Source organism: Gopherus flavomarginatus, chromosome 7 (genome assembly GCF_025201925.1).
Source record: "Gopherus flavomarginatus isolate rGopFla2 chromosome 7, rGopFla2.mat.asm, whole genome shotgun sequence".
Taxonomy (NCBI): Eukaryota; Metazoa; Chordata; order Testudines; family Testudinidae; genus Gopherus; species Gopherus flavomarginatus.
The window spans coordinates 59,219,635-59,240,794 of NC_066623.1; the positions used below are offsets into that span (position 1 = coordinate 59,219,635).

At 42.5% G+C, this 21,160-nt stretch overlaps 1 protein-coding gene across 8 annotated transcripts in view; it reads left to right on the forward strand.

Moving 5' to 3' along the window:
- Positions 1 to 21,160, forward strand: part of CEP350 (centrosomal protein 350) — a 177,832-nt gene that overhangs the window by 76,279 nt on the left and 80,393 nt on the right. For all 8 annotated transcript variants that reach the window (XM_050962940.1, XM_050962943.1, XM_050962945.1 and 5 more), the window contains 5 exons: positions 4,173 to 5,233; positions 7,587 to 7,740; positions 11,313 to 11,476; positions 12,740 to 12,923; positions 20,593 to 20,810. In XM_050962940.1, coding sequence (XP_050818897.1) covers positions 4,173 to 5,233; positions 7,587 to 7,740; positions 11,313 to 11,476; positions 12,740 to 12,923; positions 20,593 to 20,810 — 1,781 coding nt within the window. The remainder of the gene's footprint in view (positions 1 to 4,172; positions 5,234 to 7,586; positions 7,741 to 11,312; positions 11,477 to 12,739; positions 12,924 to 20,592; positions 20,811 to 21,160) is intronic.

Sequence of the window (21,160 nt, forward strand, 5' to 3'; positions counted from 1 at the left end):
CTCCTGGGTCCATGGCTGCCCGCAAGTTTGTAACCAAACACGCCAAGCTCCGCCTCCGTCCTCTCCAAGTCCGGCTCACCTCGGCGTACCGCCCGGACAGGGAACCAATGGTCATGGTAGTCACCGTTCCCTCGAGCACCTTAGGCTCCCTAGAGTGGTGGCTAACTCCCTCCCTGGTGTGGGCAGGGATGCGGTTCCATCCACCCCAGACCTCAATGCCCCTGACGATGGACGCATCATCTCTCTGCTCGAGTGCTCATGGTCACCTCCAAGCTTAAGGCCTTTGGTCTTCTCGGGAGCTGGCATTCCACATCAATGCCCCAAAAATGAGAGTAGTCTGCCTGGCGTGCCAGGGGTTCCAGCGGCAGCTGTGAGGCCGTGGTATCTCGGTGTTTACAGCCAACGCAACGGCCATGTGCTTCATAAATAACCAGGGAGGGACGTGGTCCTCCCCCCCTTTTGTCAGGAGGCCATCCATTTCTGGGACTTTTGCATGGCCCACTCGATGGAGCTGGTGACGTCCTTTCTCCCAGGCGTTCGGAACGCCTTGGCGCTTTGACTCAGCAGGTCTTTCCTGTCTTACGAGAAGTCACTCTGCCCCATGTGAGGTGTTCTGCTTTCCAGAAGTGGAAATTTTTCCTCACATAGACCTGTTTGCTCACGGCAAGAGCAGAAAATGCCAGATGTTCTGCTCCTTCCAAGGTCTCTCCTCGGGATCGATCTTGGACGCATTCCTGATGCCGTGGAAAGGCCAACTCCTTTATGCCTTCCCACTGTTCCCCCTGGTTCATTAGGTCCTACTCAAACTCCGCAGGGGCAGAGCGCGCATCATCATGATCACTCCAGCGTGGTCCAGGCAGCACTGATATACCACGTTGCTCAGCCTGTCAATAACCAACCCAATTACCCTGCCACCCCACCCAGACCTCATCACTCAGGGCCACGACAGGCTTCGTCACCTGGACCTGCAGCCTCTTCGCCTCACGGTGTGGCTGCTGCGTAACTGAGCCGGGGTGGCAGGAAGCCTTCCACCTGGTCAACGTACCTGGCCGAGTGGACGCGTTTCTTCTACAGGTGCAATACGCTCGATCTTGCTCCTACTGAGGTCTCGATCCCCTCTATTTGGCCTGCCTCTGGCCTTCAGCGGCAGGACCTGGCGGTATCATCGCTGAGGGTACACTTGGCAGCCATCTCTACCTTCCAGCCAGGCTAAGGTGGACGTTCCATGTTCTCACACTCTATGGGTTCGAGGTCCCTCAAGGGCTTGGAGCGCTTGCACCCTCGAGTGCGCCACCCAGCCCCAACCTGGGACCTCAACCTAGTTTTAACCAGACTTATGTCTCCCCCATTCGAGCCGTTCACGACCGGCCCTCTGCAATACCTGTCTTGGACGACAACTTTCCTCGTAGCTGTTACATCGGCCAGACGAGTCTCCGAGCTCAGAGCTCTTACGGTGGTTCCGCCGTACACTAGGTTTCACAAAGACAAGGTGCAGTTATTACCACACCCGGCTTTCCTCCCTAAGGTGGTTTCGGCCTTTCATGTTACCCACAGCTCAACGCAATGGGCGCAACAATTGCACTCCCTGGACATCTGTAGAGTGCTCGCATTTATATTGCGCTGACAGAACCATTTCGTAAGGTGCCCCAGCTCTGTCACGGTAGCAGACCAAAGGGAAGGCTTGCTTGTTTTCCTCTCAGAGGATCTCATCTTGGGTGATGGCGTACATCCTCACTTGTTATGATTTGGCTCATATTTCCCCAAGCCACATCCGTGCATTCTACCAGGACTCAGGCTTCATCTGCCGCCTTGCTGGCTCGTGTTCCTACCCACGAGATCTGTCGCGCAGCTCCATTGGTCCTCGGTCCATACCTTTGCTTCGCAGTATGCCCTGGTTCAACAGTCAAGAGATGCTGTAGCCTCTGGCTCAGCAGTTTTCATTCTGCCACATTTCACTCCGACCCCACCGCCTACGTAAGGCTTGGGATTCACCTAACTGGAATGGATATGAGCAATCACTCGAAGAAGAAAAGACGGTTACTCACCTTTGTAACTGTTGTTCTTCGAGATGTGTTGCTCATATCCATTCCACACCCACCCTCCTTCCCCACTGTCGGAGTAGCCGGCAAGAAGGAACTGAGGAGCGGGTGGGCCAGCAGGGGGTATATATCGAGCACCATGACAGCGCCACTCTAGGGGGCGACCTGCCGGCCCACTGAGTTGCTAGGGTAAAAGTTTTCCGACGAATGTGCACGCGCGGCGCACACACCTAACTGGAATGGATATGAGCAACACATCTCGAAGAACAACAGTTACAAAGGTGAGTAACGGTCTTTTCTCCTTGGAACATATAGTACACTTCTGAAATGATTGCTTTTATAGTGATTAGTGATATAAAAGTGTTCTATGACAGTAGGAATATTTGAAGTGCAGTAATAAATTTTTATTTTGAGGTTGTACAGGAATCTGATTTACAAAAAATTAAATTTTAATTACCAATCTGCCTCAAAATTATAGCATCTATAAATAGTATTTGAAATATAATTGACATCAACTGCTACTGTTATTCTTCTATAGATATCTCAGAGAGATGTGCATTCCGCATCAGGGACTGGTCTTTCCTTTGTCATCACCCCGGTGCAGGAACAAGTAATCATATAACCATATCTGCAAGTTAGATTGCATTCTCTGTTTGAATCACCTCGTTATTTTCTTCCTCACTTTCAGACTGAGGTTCCAGCTTTTGATGCTCACCTTCGGGCTCCACACAAATCTGTTTCTGCCTGCATCTCTGGTCTAACTTCTTCCTATTCCCCAGCTTGCTCCTATTTTCCCTCTTCTGCTTCCTCCAAAATGCTCAGTTTATATCCATCCACCATTGCCTTCATACATGAAATAATCTCTCTCCTCTTGTGTAGCAAGCAGACTCTTGCTCATTATCTGGGAAGCTTTTCATTAATTCACTAAAGTCAGAAACAGCATGGAGTGGAATCTCTGTACAGTGTTTTGACACTGAACTGTCATCTGGTCATTTGATATATTGTCTAATTTAGGTTGTAAGTCCTTTGCAGCATCGACTGTCTTTTTTTCTGGACATTTAAACTAATGGACAACACTTAATAAATGTAATCAAATTTATGTTAACAACATATTCAGGATGCACATTGAAACATGCAAAAGTGAGGAAATGACTGTTAAGGCTACGTACACATCCTTAACTCCATCCCCTTGTACATATGCCCTATGATCTGGTCTTTAATTACATGATCACTTACTGTTTCTTAAATGTATATATCTCATTACCTTGATCAAATTAAAACACAGTTTTGTTGTGTAGCAATACTTGTCTCTTAGGAAGAGTTTTAGCTAGGGCTAGGAAATTCAAGTGGTAATAGTTCAAATATTACACTGGTATTGCTGTATAATGCAATATTAATATACTACTGTGATGGGCACCTTAGCAATACCTAGGTGTGGGTGCTAATAACAGGGAAGAACTGAGACTAGAATGGCTGCATAATTTATTTGGAGAACCAAGTAGGAAGTTGAGAAGCAGGACTTAGCTGTTGGGTTTCTCAGGAAACCTAATATCCAGACTATGCTAGTAAGATTAAAGAAGGAAATTCCAAGACACTGGATCACTGGAAGAGGAATGCATTTGTAGATCCCTAGTTAGGGGAAACTTGGGTATCTATAATAAAAGGCTTTTATTTTATTTATAGATTTGTGTTATGCTTATATTCCACACTAAATGTGTCTTAGTCCTTGCCCAGTGCTATGAAGTGTTGGGAGGGTAAAGTGAGTAAAACTGGAGAGGATTCTCTGGGCTTGGAAGACAGGAGTGGCAGAGAAAGCAAGGTGTCATCTGAACTGTATTCTGTAAACTTCTGCAAAAATCTTGCTTTTTTTTACCAAAGAATATTGTCTGGTACAACATAATGCAATTTGAGAGTGTTTAGACTTTGTATGTATATGCTGTATATTTTATGTATATACAGTATAGTGCGTTTTTTTTTTTTGGTACATCTATAATTTCTATTTCCCAAAAGATTGTTGTATTTTGATGTCTGTGAAAAACCCTTTTGTTGCAAAGATATAAGTTCACATGAGCTCTTAGTACTTCACAAATGTTGCACTTGGTCACAAATTTCAGTCTTGTCTTTTGATTCTAGAAATGATTTCATGGAGCCTACGTGGATACAGCCAGATAGACTGAGTCCAAGAGTCCAACTCTCTCACCCACAACCTCTTGCTGGCTCAAGCGGAGGACTTTTCTCCCAGCTTTTGGATCTAGAACAGATGGGCCTTTTGCCAAAGGACTTTGACTCAGTACTGTCAACCAGGAGGAACCACAACACAGCTGTGGGATCCTTGACTTTGACACCTCAGCCTTTCCTGACTTCATCTGCTGCACAGCAAGATCTCTTGGTAAAGTCTGGTGCCAGCCAATATAAGAGTAAACTGGATCGTATTGAAGCCCTGAAAGCTACAGCTGCTTCTTTGTCTAGCAGAATTGAAAGTGAAGCCAAGAAGTTAGCTGGGGCAAGCATCAACTATGGCTCAGTGTGGAACTCTGAGCAACTACTGCGAGGGAAGCAGGATGATGGACACTGGACTAAGGCTGTGAGTCCCCCTGTGAGAGAGGATAATGAAGATGTTTTTTCAGCCAGAATTCAGAAAATGTTGGTTACTTGTGTGTCTCATACAACCTTTGATGATAACCTTCCTGGAGTGGGCAACCTTAGTGAATTTAAAAAGCTCCCTGAGACTATCAGGCCTCATACTGCTGCAGTCAGCCTTGGAATGAGATCCCTAGCGAGTCAGAGACCTGAAGGAATGCTAGGACATTTATCAAAGAGGCAAACTGACTCCCCTGGGTCTGAAAATCAGGCTTATAGTCAAAACAAAGGCATAATTCCTCACGATTCCAGCACAGATTCAATTAGTGAAGGACCTCTTCTAAGTGAGGGGAGTCTCTCTGAGGAGGAAGGTGACCAATGTAGGCAGTCTCCTTTGAAAATTGCTGAGGTGTTAAAAGAAAAGGAGTTCTGTGTTGGGGAGAGAACTGCTTTTGAGCCCATAAAAGAGTTTCAGAAGGAGGCAGAAAAGTATTTACCACTCTTCACACAGACAAGTGGCACACAAAGCAAGGGACCATGGGAGGAACTGGCCAAGGGAAGTCCACATAGTGTCATCAACATATTTGCAAAATCTTACCAACTACATGGAAAAGGTAAGGAAAAGAAATGGAAGTATTACACATTCATAATTTTCATATTGACTGCATTTTGTAGTTGAATTCACTGGTGATGACTCAATTTTCAAGTATCTCAATAAATATGAAGATGGATTAATAAGAAACTGTTATTAAGGCATAAGTGTGAATGAGGAAGTGTTATTTATTCCTTCATATAACCCAAGAACCAGAGTCACCCAATGAAATTAATAGGCAGCAGGTTCAAAACAAACAAAAAGTATTTCTTCTTCACATAACACATAGCCAACCTTGGAACTCGTTGCCAGGGGATGTTGTGAAATCCAAAACTATTACTGGTTCAAAAAAGAATTAGATAAGTTCATGGAGGATAGGTCCATCAGTAGCTATTAGCCAGTATGGTCAGGGATGCAATCCCATGCTCTGGATGTCCCTAATCTCTGACTGCCAGAAGCTAGGCGTGGACGATACAGGATGAATCACTCAATTACCTGTTCTGTTCATTCCTTGTGAAGCACCTGGCATTGACCCTTGTTGGAAGATTGGATACTGACCTAGGTGGACCATTGGTCTGATCTGCCATAACCATTCTTATGATTCACAGGAAACTTTTATGGATGTAGTTTTGAGTAATAAGTGATTGACCTGATTTTATTTTTTCCTACTTCAGGAAGAGAATTCCATTGTTTTTGGAAGCAGAAGACTGCTTTTGTGTTTAGGTTGCTACACTCCTGCAGAGTGTAGGTAATTAGAACCTTGGACCTATTCAACTATTAAATGCAACACAGTCTAATTTGGGAGTGAATTGTATTTTTTACATGTATTTACCATGATTTTAGAACATTGAACTATATGTGGTATAAGTTAATTTTATATGTTTTTAGAATTGTATACTTAGGTTTTATCAGGTATCTTGTCATATGCAAAGTGCTATGCTACACCTAACTATCTTGGGCTGGGTTTGAGGATCAGAATGTGTTTGATAGTTGACTTCACCCCTTACAGTACCAAACAATTTCTCCATAGAAATCTCCCTAACTTCTTTTTATTTGTAAGCCACTTGTATTTTTCTCTTTCCCTTCCGATTCTGTTCACCTCAGTTCCATATATGCTCAGTGTCCCTTTAAATATACTTCAAATACATGCTGTTGTGGACATCTTTCTGTTTGGCATCAATTACTATTTTCAGACCGCTTTGCCAGCGTCTGGGTTGGAAATTTATTTTTTTTAATTAAATAATAAAAGGGTCTTGTTGCTGAGAAAAAGGTAAGTCCTGCCCCTCTTCTTTCTTTTCAGGTTTCTTTAATGTAGCTGGGCAAGTGGAGCCAACAGGGAGAGCTGAGCCAGTGGTTGGGAGTATGCTTCCTCCTACCACAGCTCCATTTCAAATCCACCCACCAATCCCACCGATGCGATTTCTTAAGTGAGTTATTTCTAACAAAAGGATCGAGCTTTGTGCCAAAGCTTTAACAGCATTTCATCCCATTCTCTTCCCATTTCAGTTATTCCTGAAAGATGGAATGCATACTATTTGCAAGATTTGCTTAATGTAGTAATGTCAGTGACTGTATATATGCCAGATTCTCTTTACTCACCAAAATAATGCTGCACAGTCAGGGTAGGTTACTTTGGTAGAGGGTAGATTTTTCTTTTTTTTTTGTTTTTAACTTCAACTCTGCATATGTTGTCTTATCCAGTGGTAGCTCTGAAAAATAGTTTGGCAGACAACAGACAGTTAATGAACTGAGATCTCTGTAGCAATCTCTGGTCTTCATAGATTAGGCACTGGTGGTATATCAATAGGCAGGATCTTTCTTACTAAGTGAGCAAGTTTATAGTGTTAATTGCTCTATTTGGTGCCTTGTTGCATAGTTTCCAGAATCTTCATGCAGGACATTGCAGTCCATTCTTGTACATAGCTTTTCTGTCCTTTTACCGGTGCACTTAATTCTCCTCTGTGAGGCACTTGCTCTTGCCTTCAGGTACTGTAGTTGTTTGCTGCTGAATGTTTTCTACAAATTAGTTTACATATATCCTTTTTGATTATTTTTTTCATTCTTCAAAGATGATGGAATTTACTCCCTCTTGCTCTCCGGATGGCTCCACTCCCAAGCATCATGTTATTCAGATAATGTTTTCTAAGTGGCTTGTTACTTCAGTATAGAAAAGAGGCAGAATTTAGTTGACATTTTGTATTAGACATCCAACGGCAGTTCTATCATGTTCATTTAGCATGCTTCTATTGGGAAGGCATTCTTTCTTACTCAGTACTGGTGGAAGTATTTAAAGCTTGCAGCCTCATTGCCTGTCATGGAGTTTAGTATCAACTGTCTCTCTTTTTTTTTTTTTTTTTTTTTTTCCTTTTTCGCAGGATTTGAGGAAAGGTCAAATGGAGGGTCTCCAATCTTGCGACCTTTACTTCCTACCATGAGCCCTCCAGATAGTGTTGTTTCGTATGAAGATGACTTTGTTTCATCACAGGGCAGTGGAACTTTGACAGACAAACAGATTGCTCTTGAGCCTAGGTAATTATGTAGAAACATTTGGAGAAAATGTAAATGAAAAATGATACTGAATTTTTGAGAGTACTTATAAGCAGCTTCCTTTTTGCATCAAGTAATGTGTGGATATCCCCCAAAAGGGTACTATTACACTATTTTATCCCATTAGTGAAAAAGACGATTCCTTACAGTAGGATTTGACAAATTATTTACAGTAGAACTTCAGAGTTAGGAACACCTCAGGAATGGAGGTTATTCATAACTCTGAAACATCCATAACTCTGTGTCCCTTTAAATCTACTTCAAATACATGCTGTTGTGGACATCTTTCAGTTTGGCATCTATAACTATGGTTCTTTCAAAAGTTTATAACTGAATGTTGACTTAATATAGGTTTGAAACTTTACTATACAGAAGAAAAATGGCAGTTTTTTACCATCTTAATTTAAGGAAACAGTTTCCTTACCTTATCAAATCTTTTTTTTTATTCCCTTTATTTTTAGTAGTTTACATTTAACACTGTACTGTGTTTGCTTAATTTTTTTTGGATCTCTGCTGCTGCCTGGTGCCAAATGAAGTGTATGGTTGACCAGTCAGTTCATATCTCTGGGTTTCATAACTCTGAGGTTCTGACATGCATCTGAGGAAGTGGGTATTCACCCACGAAAGCTCATGCTCCAAAACGTCTGTTAGTCTATAAGGTGCTACAGGATTCTTTGCTGCTTTTTGAGGTTCTACTGTATCTGTGGCCCTACACAGCTAATATGTCAAGCCACATGGCCTCGGAGCAAGCAGTGTAGGACACAAAATTGAGTGCTCCTGAAACCTAATCCCGGTTCTGCCCTGACTTTTTGTGTGGGCTTGGGCAAGTCACTTAACTCTTCTGAGTCTTTTGCCCCATCTGTAGAATGTGAGAAGAATAGTTCCTAATCTTTCATAGCTGTTATGCGACTTAATGTTCAGAACACTTTGAAAATATTAAGTCCTATGCAATTGCCAAATTATAATTTGTTACTGTCTTTTTGTAGGTTTCAGAGTGGTAACCATGTTAGTCTGTATCAGCAAAAAGAACGAGGACTACTGGTGGCACCCTAGAGACTAACAAATGTATTTGAGCATAAGCTTTCGTGAGCTAAAACCGACTTCATCGGATGCATGCAGTGAAAAATACAGTAGGAGGATATATATACACAGAGGACATGAAAAAAATGCCATCCTGATTATCACTACAAAAGTTTTTTTTCTCCTGCTGATAATAGCCTGTACAAGAGTTCACCGGGGCTCGACCCTCTCCAGGGTGGAGGGGAGCCACGCCGGCTCACTACACACCGATGGGTCCGGGGAAATAGTCCGTCCGGGGGTCTCCCTCAGTAGCCCTTGCGGTAATCGGCTGCACTGTGGTTACGTCTGGCCCGGCTCCATCAGGGCAACAACCGCTGGGTCAGGAGGCTCAGGCCCTCAGGCAGGGCTGAGCTGTGACAACAGTTATGAGCCCAGCCCTAGGTCAGGGCAACACACACTGAGTCAGAATGCTCAGGTCCTCAGGCAGGGCTGAGCAGTAATAGTAGTTTTAAGCCCGGCCCTAGGTCAGGGCGGGGCAAGAACCACTCAGTCAGGCTGCTCATGCCTTCAGGCAGGGCTGAGCAGTAATAATAGGCTTTGGCCTCCTCAGGCCAGGGAGAGGGGGAGTCTGCCACCCCGGAGTTGGGTGCCAGAGGGGGACGCAGGCCCTCCCACTCCACTGCTTCCCAGCTTGGGGCCCTAGCAGTGGCTGAAGATCCGCTGCTTAGTCAGTGGGGATCCTGGCCACAATACACTGACATAGGCTGTGGTAATGCTGCAGCCAGACTGGAGTCGGCTGCCGCCGGGCCACTTCCACACTCCCCCTCGGGCCCTACCTAGGTTCTGGCATCGGCCTCTACAGGGTCCAGGAGCATGGGTTGGTTGGCAGGTCCAGCAACTCCTCCGGGTAGCGGGCATGTGGTAGCTCCGGCAGCTCCTCCAGGTAGTGGGCGCGGGGTAGTTCCAGCCAGTCTCAAGCTCCCCTAGGGATGTCTGCTCTCTCCGGCGGCTGGGCTCCTACTGAGCTCTGAGGGCCGGCCTTTATAGTTCCGGGTCGCCGCCTGACCCTTTGAGGGGCAGACTCAGAGCTCCCTAGCTCCGCCCATTCTGGCCTCCGGCTGGGCTCTTCCTCCTCCGGGGCGGAGGGGAGCCGCACCACCTCACTACATAGCCCACCTTAATTGATTACTCTTGTTATAGTTAGTATGGCAACACCCTGTGCGTATATATCTTCCTACTGTATTTTCCACTGCATGCATCGGATGAAGTGGGTTTTAGCCCATGAAAGCTTATGCTCAAATAAATTTGTTAGTCTCTAAGGTGCCACAAATACTCCTCGTTTTTTTGTCTTTTTGTAGTAGTTTGTTGTAAATGTCTAGATTTTTTTTCAAGGTTGCAGTAAGGCTTAGTAACAGAAATATATATTTTTTTCAATTCTGTTAGAATTTTAAAACCTTTTCTGTAACTGCTTGGAATTTCAAGGCCATGACATTTCAGATCTTCCAATTTATTGTGAAAATGGTTGGATTCGATGTAGCTGAATTTTGAAAAAATTCAGCAAGAAATTTGAGTTTTCCATCTTTATAGCTCAGATTTGAGGGGCTTGGAGTGGGATAGGGGAGAAGTGACAACCCTAACAACTTTTTGGGGAAGGAGGGCAGCAACACGTTTGTCTACAGTTTTTGTCGTGGCCTGAATAAGGAGGACAGAGCACATTTTTCACGTTGATTATATGGCTAGCTGTAAAAATGTTCTCTTACCGAAGAAAACAAATATTACAATTTAGCTTCTAATACAACTTACCACCTTTCACATAAGACTATCCCTTTAATTTTTTTCATAAATGCATGACCCTATTGAAAAAGTCTATAGTTCTACAACTTTATCAATAATATCAGACGTCCATGTGTAATTTAGATTTCCATCAACTTAACGGTAATACATATGTATATCCAAATCTGTAGCTGAATGCCCATGAAAACTTGTATCTGAAATTACGCAAATATCCATCTTTTGTAATTTTACATCTGGGCTGAAATTCAGTGCACTTAGAATCAGGTCTAACACCTGGGCTACCCTAGCAGGGTGGTTCGAACTAAGGTACACAAGCATAGCTGAAGGTGAAGTATCTTAGTTCAACTTATCTGGCCGTCCTCACGGCGGCGAGTCGACTGCTGCAGCTCCCCCATCAACTCCGCTTACTCCTCCTGCCAAGGTGGAGTATGGGCGTCAATTCGCGGATCGATTTATCCCGTCCAGATGAGACACGATAAATCGATCCTTGATACATCGAACACTACCTGCCGATCTGGCAGGTAGTATAGACGTACCCTAATTTCTGAGTGTCCTAGCAACTTCCTACTCATATCTAATACCAAAAGTCATCTTGTTTCTCAAGATGGATTTGTAATGCAGCAATATAAAATTGGCCCTGATTGTAATCATCTGTCTCCTCAAAAAAGTCATGTAGATTTCTTGTGTCATGGAATAGAGGAGTTGAGAATCTTCTGCTAGTGTTTTTTGTTCTATGGCAGTATCAGTGGCAGCAGCAATTCCAGCATTCAAGAAGAGCTTCCCAGCAGGAAGTCTCCCCATGAACACCGATCTATAGAGCTAACCTCCCAGCATTCACCTGGACCCTGGTCTGCAGCATCTTCTCGCTCATCTGGATCTTCTAAAAGGAGAGGGAAAAAGGAAAGTAAGTACAATGCCGAGTGTAGATGCACTTTTATCACTTTTGTCAGCTGGTTATATTGGTATGTTCACATTTTAAAAGGATTTTTTCTGGGATTATTTAGTGTGTTTGATTAAGCATTTTCACTTTTCCAGTGGTTGATGGTACAGCATCTGTAAATCTAGTACCAGTGTAGTAGGAAGCCTTGTTTACTCTTAACCTTGTATGAAAATGTCTGCTTCCATTACATTACTATTCTGAAGAGAGAGCAAATGTCTGTTTTCAGCAGTTACTTTCTCATGCTTTGACCATGTAAGATGCTCATTTGTAACTCAGTCTGTTACAAATTCGGTGAATATTGAACCTGAGCTGTTAACACTATTTCTACCAGAAACCTCACTGTACAGTTTGGGGTGATCTTTTTTTTGGCCTTGTCATATAGTAACTGCTAAAAACAAACAGTTGAGAAACTTAATAGTATCGTGATAAAATGTGCTATATTAAGCAAACTGTTTAAAAAATAACCTCGCTTTATTTTTTATATAACCTAGAGATTATCCTCAAATTGTAAAATTAATTTTAAAAAAATCCATTCAGCTTCTGTGAAATTAAAATAATGGCCACCCTATACAATATATAGTCCATCATTAGGCTATGAAACATCTGTATTTTATTTATAAATGAATGAATATCAGGCTTCTTATGGTAGTTTCTGTTACATTAGAAAGGAAGCAAAATATGATATGACAAATGGGAAATTAGTTTTATGCTTTTAAAAAAACAAATAATGGACAATAAGATGAGAGTACTAAATTTAAAATGTGGTTACAGTCAGAAAAGAAATTGTCACATTGGAGGTTCCATATTTTCTCTGTGGCTTCTGTGTCACAATTCCTCAGTGTTGCAAGACAAGATAGGAATTTTTCTAACCACCACCACCACCAAAACTGATATTTTCAGTTTAAGTTGCCAGTAATTGTGTGTGAAGTTGGGGGTTAGCTGACTATTTTGATGAAGAATGTGTGAGGCAGAACAGAATTGGCCATTATACATTCATGGCTGGATTGGCTCTGCAGTGCAGCAGGCACTCTATTACTAAATTTAAGTAGATGTGATTCAGAACAGGAGCTAGTCTTGAGTAAAAAGGTGCCATATTTATTTAAGAGCACTTTAGGCTAGATAAGGCCCTTTTTAAGTGAGGGAAAAGTCCACTCAATTGTTTCTTTGTAGCTGATAACTGCTGAACTTTGGATTTAACTTTGCCGGTATTATACTTTGCACGGATAGAATCTTTCAATGGAAGTTCACACCACTTTCCTGTGGAAGACGACAAAACACTATCTGAGTCAGAGCGTGGGTCCCAGCAAGCAAAGAAGTCCTTGCCTAACAGCAGAGTTTCCAATAGAGATCCTGAACAGAATGCAGATACTGATAGCACTTTGGAAGAATTGTCTGGACATTCTTTGCTGAGGTAAAGTGGACCTTTCAAAGACATCGTGCACATATTACTAGAACTTGATGTTGAGTTTTAATATGTAGTGTGTAGTACAAGTGCAACCATAATGTAGAGGGTGAGAGAGGATTTGCAGCTTGATCTGCTGTTTCAGCACTATATTGAATAACTTGGTATAAAAGTCTTAAATTATAGCCTGGGTCCTGAAAATTCTGCCGTCTATCTGGATAAGTTAGTAGTAGTAATTCACAGTGTTTACTAGTGAAACACATGTACTTGAAATAAACATAGTTTAAAAGATGCTATCTGATTAATTTTAAAAATGAATTAATTTAAAGAAAATATTGAAGCTTACACTATCGTTCTGGGAGAGGACATAGAGTTTGAATATTTGTAAGTTTGTGCAGCTTTTGTAATCAATACAGCTACCTCATTTCAGCGCAGAAATGATCCTCAGAGTCTTGTCTGTCTTGTTTAATGCTCAGAAGGAAACTGTCAACTTCAGTTCTTTGAAATGGACTAGTTTAAGAGAATCAGTTTTTTGATGGAATACCGTTTAAACACAATGTTGTGAAAACCTTTTAATTTTTGGAAATATTTGAGAGTTTTTCTTAGGGCTGTCGATTAATCGCAGTTAATTCACACGATTAACTCAAAAAAATTAATTATTATTATTTAAAAAATTGATTGCAGGTTTAATTGCACCATTAAGCAATAGAATACCAATTGAAATTTATTAAATATTTTTGGATGTTTTTCTACATTTTCAAATACACCAGACCCTTGCTAGAATGCGGGATTTGGGATCCATGCACAGTACCATGTTAACATGGGGACCGCGTTAAAATGAATTGCAATTAAAGTTGTTATATTTGGGATCCATGGCCGCGACCGCGTTATATGTGAATTCATGCTATATAGATGCGCATTCTAGCGAGTGTCCGGTGTATATTTATTTCGATTACAACACAGAATACAAAGCATATAGTGCTCACTTTATCATTTTTACAGTGCAAATATTTGTAATAAAAATAATATGAACAAAAGTAATAGTATTTTTCAATTATTATTTAGCATGTGCATAGTTCTCTAGCCAAGCAATAGCATCTTCAGTGGTGCGATGCAGTTCTAGGCCACCACTGAAACAAGTCAGCAGTCATTCATCAACAATGTGTTTCATTGTCTGTGTTGTGCCACAGCTGCACAATGGACTGTCTCAAAAGGTCCAGCGATACTGGTTAGCTGCACAAAGACCTTGCCCGGTCCGGAACCTGTTCAACAGGGACCATTGGTGACGGGCCAGGTCAAAATCAGGCTGGCAGATTGTGGGGTCGGCAGCAAGGGACTGGTTGGGGATTATAATAGATATCCATTCCTCTCACCAGAGTGTTTCCACCCTAACATCCTGATGTGACGGATCAGACCGTAATGTGCGATGTGACAGCAAACATGTAGCTGGTGATTTTAAAAGGTCATTGTGCGGTGACAGGCTTGGGTTGATGCTTAGTTTCTCTAGTAACTTGCCAGTGGCAACCTCTCATCTAATATAAGGAGGAGCAATATTGCTCAGAACTGGAAGCCAGGGGAGCGGTGTCAGACTCAGGGTGCTGGAGACGATCCGCATGGCGGCATGTAACTGCTTATCCACCAGTTTGGTGTGTGATGTTCGACTCCATACTGGTGCACAATACTCCGCCACTGAATACGAGGTGACAAGAGCTGACAGCCGCAGAGTTGTAGCATGGGCACCCCATGACGAACTTATCAGTTTGCTAAGAAGGTTGTTACACATCTTAACTTTATCTGCTGTCTTCTTCAGGTGGGCATGGCAACTCAGTGAGTGATCTAAGGTCACACCTAGATAGACCAGTTCTACTTCATGCTTCGCCTTCTGACCATTCAGATAAACATTCAGTTCTCGGGTTGCGCTAGACTGTTTTTATGACGCTTGACTGAAGGAGCCAAGTCTTACAGTAGTCAGCTAACTTTAACATGTCCTGGCTTAAGGTGGCATCAAGCTCTTGAAATGTCAGGGCTGGGTACCGCAGCAGATGTCTCCGTAAATGAACTTTCATGACTCCGTTGTTGGCAGGTCATTGATGTAAAGGTTGAACAGGGTTGGAGAAAGCACAGAACCCTGGGGTAACCCGTTGCTCAGTCATCTCCAAACACTCGTCTTCTCCCCCATATGGACTCTGAATTGCCTATCACGGAGGAACAGTTCAGCAATGCCTGTGACCCAAGGTAGCAGGACCCATGATACTTCATGAGCAGGCCAGTGTCCCATACCGTATTATACGCCGCTGTTAGATCAATGAAAACACCTATTTTCAAGGGTCTTTGGAAGCTATTTTCAATAAATACTGTCAGTGAGAGTAGTTGGTTGCATATACTACGACCTTGAATGCTGAAAGCCGGCTTGGTAAGGACTCAAAATTCTCTCCACATCTCTCCATTGTAGGACTAGGCACTCCAGTGCCTTGAAGCACACTGACAGTAATGATATGGAACAATAGCTTGATGCTTGACTTGAGTCCTTTCCAGGCTTTAGGAGGTCAATGATTTTTGCGGTGCACCATTTTTCGGTAGTCTGCCTTCACTGATGACCCTGGTGAAGAATTTCACAAGCCAATGCTGAGCACAGGGGCCAAGGTTTTTCAGGAATTCTGGAAATACGTTGTCATAGCCTGCAGCTGTTCCACATTTGATGCTTCCCAGTGTCTGTTACAGTGAATGGTTCTGGGCAGCTTCTGATCTGGTGTACACGTTTAAGCATATGCCATTCATTCCTCACTTGTCTTCGCACCTGTTTCTCCAAAGGTGCTCTGGCCACTTTAAGTAGGTATCCTGGTTGGGTGTCACTGAGGGTCGGTAGAGTGCAGGTGACTGCTGTGCTATTCCAAGGCATTGAAGCAGACTTCAACACTTTTGTGGCTGGAGTGGGTAAAGCTCATTCTGTTGGTCATCTCCTCCCATCTGGCTCGGCGAGCAGTGTCCAGTGATTCGATCAGATGGTCAGCGTCTTCTGGGCCACCAGATACCTCATACTGCTCAAGCAAGGCAGCGCTCTCCTTGTCAAAACAGAATGTAGACCGGGCAGCAACCATGTGGGATGGCTTTGCAGGCTGCTTTATAGATAGCACTACAGAAGTGACAGTCGATCTCATTTGCCAAGATATGCTGGGCTGGTATTGTCACCGCACTCTTCTCCAGTGCTTCCCTATGTTTTCCCCAGTCAGCCTTTTGGAAGTTCCACCCGCTTATTTTTGGAAACCTTGACAAATGGGAGCTGTAGCCCTATATGGATCAGCAACCAGCTCTGTTAGCTATGTGGAAAGTTATTCAAGACTTGGTATGTTCCTGGCTGAGGATGGCCATGAACTGAACTGACCCAGCACAAATCAGGAGAATAGTCATGATCCCATCGAGAGTGAATGGAACGTGCCTTACAGCTTAGCATCATGGATAAGGACGAGGTCATTTCAAGATGTTCTGGCTGCAAGTTGTTCACCATCAGTGTCAACCTCCTTATACCCCGAGTCTGTGTGATGGCTGTTGAAGTCTCCAACGTAGACAGCTGGGTGTGGCACACTTGATAGAACCTGTTGGTTCCAGCTGACGCTTGGAGGCTTGCAAACATTTGCTAGCCAGATATCGCCAACCTGGATGGCATCACAGAATTCAGTAGACAATAGTTGAGTGGCATCTGCAATATCGGACCGAATGTATGTGGCTTAGCCATGCTTCGGGTGTGTCACATGGCACAACAGGTCGAAGCCGTTGATACTGTAACGCCCGGTTTCGGCAGTTGCCCATGTGTGTGTCTCTTGCAAGCAGATTATATCGATAGTGTGTCGATGAGCGAGAACACTGAGTAAAGCATGCCTGGCAATTGACAAACCCTTCATGTTAGGTTGTAACACACGTAGAGCTGGAAGAGGCAAATCCTCAATTTTCAGTTCACCTCATACAAGTACCACTGTGCAATCTCTTTATCATGAAAGTGCAACTTACAAATGTAGATTTATTTTGTTGCTGTTACGTAACTGTACTCAAAAACTAAACAACGTAAAACTTTAGCATCTGCAAGTCTACTTAGTCCTATTTCTTGTTCAGCCAATCGTTAAGACAAACAAGTTTGTTTACATTTACAGGAGATAATGCTGCCCTCTTCTTATTTACAGTGTCACCTGTAAGTGAGAACAGGCATTTGCATGGCACTTTTGTAGCCGGTATTGCAAGGTATTTACTTGCCAAATATGCTAAACGTTCATATGCTCCTTCATGCTTTGGCCACCATTCCAGAGGACATGCTTCTATACTTACGATGCTCGTTAAAAAAAAGTGTTAGTTAATTTTTTGACTGAACTCCTTGGAGGAGAATGGCATGTTTCCTGCTCCGTTTTACTCACATTCTGCCATATATTTCATGTTATAGCAGTCTTGGATGATGACCCGGTATGTTGTTTGTTTTAACAACACTTTCACTGCAAATTTGACAAAATGCAAAGAAGTTACCAATGTGAAATTTCTAAAGATAGCTACTGCACTTGACCCACGGTTTAAGAATTTGAAATGCCTTCCAAAATATAAGAGGAATGACCTGTAGAGCGTGCTTTCAGAAGTCTTAAAAGAACAATACTCCGATGCGGAAACTACAGAACCTGAACCACCCAGAAAGAAAATCAACCTTCTGCTGGTGGCATCTGACTCATGATGATGAAAGTGAACATGCGTCAGTCCAAAGTAGTGCAGACCGTTATTGAGCGGAACCCGTCACCAGCATAGACGCATGTCCTCTGGAATGGTGGTTGAAACATGAAGGGATGTACGAATCTTTAGCACATCTGGCACATAAATATCTTGCCACATCAACTACAACCGTGCCATGCAAACATCTATTCTCTCTTTCAGGTGACATTGTAAACAAGAAGCGGGCAACATTAACTCCTGACAATGTAAACAGACTTGTTTGTCTGAGTGATGGGCTGAACAAGAAGTAGGACAGAGTGGACTTATAGACTCTAAAGTTTTACATTGTTTTATTTTTGAGTGCAGTTTTTTTATATATTTCTACATTTGTAAGTTCAACTTCCATGATAAAGAGATTGCATTACAGTACTTGTATGAGGTGAATTGAAAAATACCATTCCTTGTTTTTTACAGTGCAGATATTTATAATCAGAAGTGAAGTGAGCATTGTACACTTTGTATTCTGTGTTGTAATTGAAATCAATATATTTGAAAATGTAGAAAACATCTAAAAATATTTAAATGAATTATAGTCTATTATTGTTTAACAGTGTGATTAATTTTTTTATTTGTGCGATTAATCGCAATTAATTTTTTAAATCATTTGACAGTCCTAATTTTTCTGCCTCTCTGATATTAAGAACAGCCTTTAGGGTGCACCCAAGTGCAACATCAAATGTTCTCAGGATTACTCCTCTTTCTCCTATTTTTTCTTTCTGGATATATGCCTACCTGTTGCCTTTTCAGTTTTAATTTCAGTTTTGTTGCAGCTACTATGGGTAAAAACCTTTGTGCAGGGGCTGTGAAAGTGTGTGTGAGTTCTTCTCCCTCACCCCTGCCAGAACATTGTATCAGTGGTGGTGACGTACCAGTATATGAGACTGGAAGAGCAACTGATGAACAACACATTGAAACAGACTCCACACTGTGCTGTCAAATTTACAAAATAAACATGGAAAAATTAGAGACTCTTTTTTTCTCTAGACCGGCTTAATTATGATAGTCTTAGATGTTATCTGTAGCAATAGCAGGTACAAAATAGAATTGATTTTCAAATTTACATTGTCCCCTTTAATTTTCATTTCTGTACCAAACAAGTTAAAAGAAAACCATGGCCAATACAGGGATCTTTCAGTTTAATTGCTGAAAAGGCACTGAAGCTAACTTTTCTTTTTCCGTCTTCACAAGAGTGTGTAAGAAGCTAAAAGAAATAGGCAAACTACCTATAAAGAGCTGTTAGAATCTCTGCCAGTAGAAACCACAAGAATGTCTCTTTGGCTGGGGTGACTGCAGTCTCCCTGATGAATGAGTTTATGACAGTGTGATGTTTTGTGCAAAGACAGGTTGCTGCTCCAAAGGAGTGTAGTGGGGGAGAGAATTTAATACCCATCCTTGCTGCTGCTGCAGTTCATGTTTCCATTAACCGTGTCATTGAAAATAAAATCTTGTCTCAAATCTCCTTCTAAAAAGACATGCAAATTAGTTTTCATGTGTCTTCACTGAGGGCATACAGAGTAATTGTGATGAATTGGCTTAGTTTAATTGAAATATTGAACCCAGTATTGGGTTTGAAAACCACCTCCTGGCCAAATGAGATGATGAAATGAGTTGTGCTATTATTTTAATGTGTATCTGGGAGGCTTCCCCGTGATTTAAGCATTGACTCTTGATCATCTTTGCTTTCATAATTTTGGAATGTTAACATTTTTGTATGTATTTGAATCATTTTCTGAAAGTTTTTGGAAAGCGTTGTACTGAAACTTCCCTCCACAGCAGTTTTCATGTTGTATTTTATTAACTATTACTATGTACTGCAAATTTAGGACTCTTTGGCATTTACCTCATTTTGCAAAGGGAGATTAATATTTAAAGGTAACAGCTCTGTCACAACCACTTGCACCTCTAGAGCATTTCCAAACTGTAGAGGGCTTCTATAATGTCAGGTTCTTCTGTAGGTTTAATTAATTTTCTGTAGGTAAAATTAAGTTCCTGGCCAAGACTTTCAAAACAGGGTGCCTAAAGTTAGACTCCTAAATCCATATTTAGGCACCTGAATGTGGTCTGATTTTCAGAAGTGCTGAGTTCCTATCAAATTCCAATGAAATAGATAGGAGCTGCTGGATAATCAGACCATTTATTCTGGTGCCTAAGAATAGAATTAAGGGGCTAACCTTAGGCACTTATTTTTGAAAATCTTTGCCCCATGGTACAGAGAGAAGTTTGTATCTATGGGATAGTCAAGGAGTCCTATCACCTTTTGATGTACTTATTTAGGTGAAGGATTATAGGGTAATTTCTACAGTATGTTACTGGCCTTGATACTTTAATGACAGTTTATAAATTTGACTCATATGAGGTTTTTTCTATGTTTAGAACCTGTAAGTAATCCTTGTTCCTTTGTTATTTATATACTAACTATGCTTGATACTACAGAACAACTTTATCAAAATGTGTCCCAAAGTGGAATGCATGTATAACATCCCTGTAGTGAGCCACTTCTTAAATGCAGGGTGGGCACCTGCAAACCATAGGAGAGCATTCCTTGTACATAGTCTGTTCAAATGTAGACAAACAGGGGATTTAGGTTATTACTATGTAAACCAGAGGTCCCCAATGCGGTGCCCACAGGCGCATCTAAATGTGCCCACGTCCTGGCCGGCGGTCGAGCATCCGCCGAAATGCCGCCAAATTTCTGTGGCATTTCGGCTGTGACACCTCTTCCCGCCAACAAACGACATCATCGAGAGGCGTTGCTGCCGAAATGTCGCAGAAATTGGGCGGCATTTCGGCAGATGCTCGACCACTGCCACAGTCTTTTGGCTGGCGCCCACCAGGCAAAAAGGTTGAGGACCACTGATGTAAACTGTCATCCTTGCACTTAAATGGCTGGGCATTGGTGAATACTGATCTTTTTCTGGTTTGATTTTTCTGTCAGTCTCTCAGACAAGAGAAGGTCCCAGAAGACCCTAACCTCTCCCCCATCTCCAGGCTCCCAGAAGCTGTTACAGTTTGACTCTCTAGGAAATACAGCGGAAAGAGCCAGGTCCCCTGCAGGCTTTCCTGGGACTACAGCTTCAGGGTTCAAGCCCAGTGTACCCATCTCTGACTTCAGCCTGGGAACTAGCAAGACAGGAGCAGCAGCAGCAGTGGCTGGTGAGCTGGATCATTCAAACCCAACTAATTCCATAAAATTTCCTCTTTTTTTTTTTCTCTTTGTATTTATGTATAATTTCTGTGATACAGGCTAAGGGCTTGTCTACACTTGAAATGCTACAGCTGCAGTGCGGCAGCTGCATTGCTGTAGCTCTTCAGCACAGACACTCCTGTTATGTTCTTATGTCGTAGGTAATCCACCTCCCCAAGAGGTGGAATTCTTCTGTTGACCTGGCACTACCTACACAGGGACTTAGATTGGCTTAACTACATCGTTCATGGGGTGTGGATTTTTTATACCCCTAAGCAGGATAGCTGGGTCAATCTAATTTTTTTTAGTGTAGACCAGC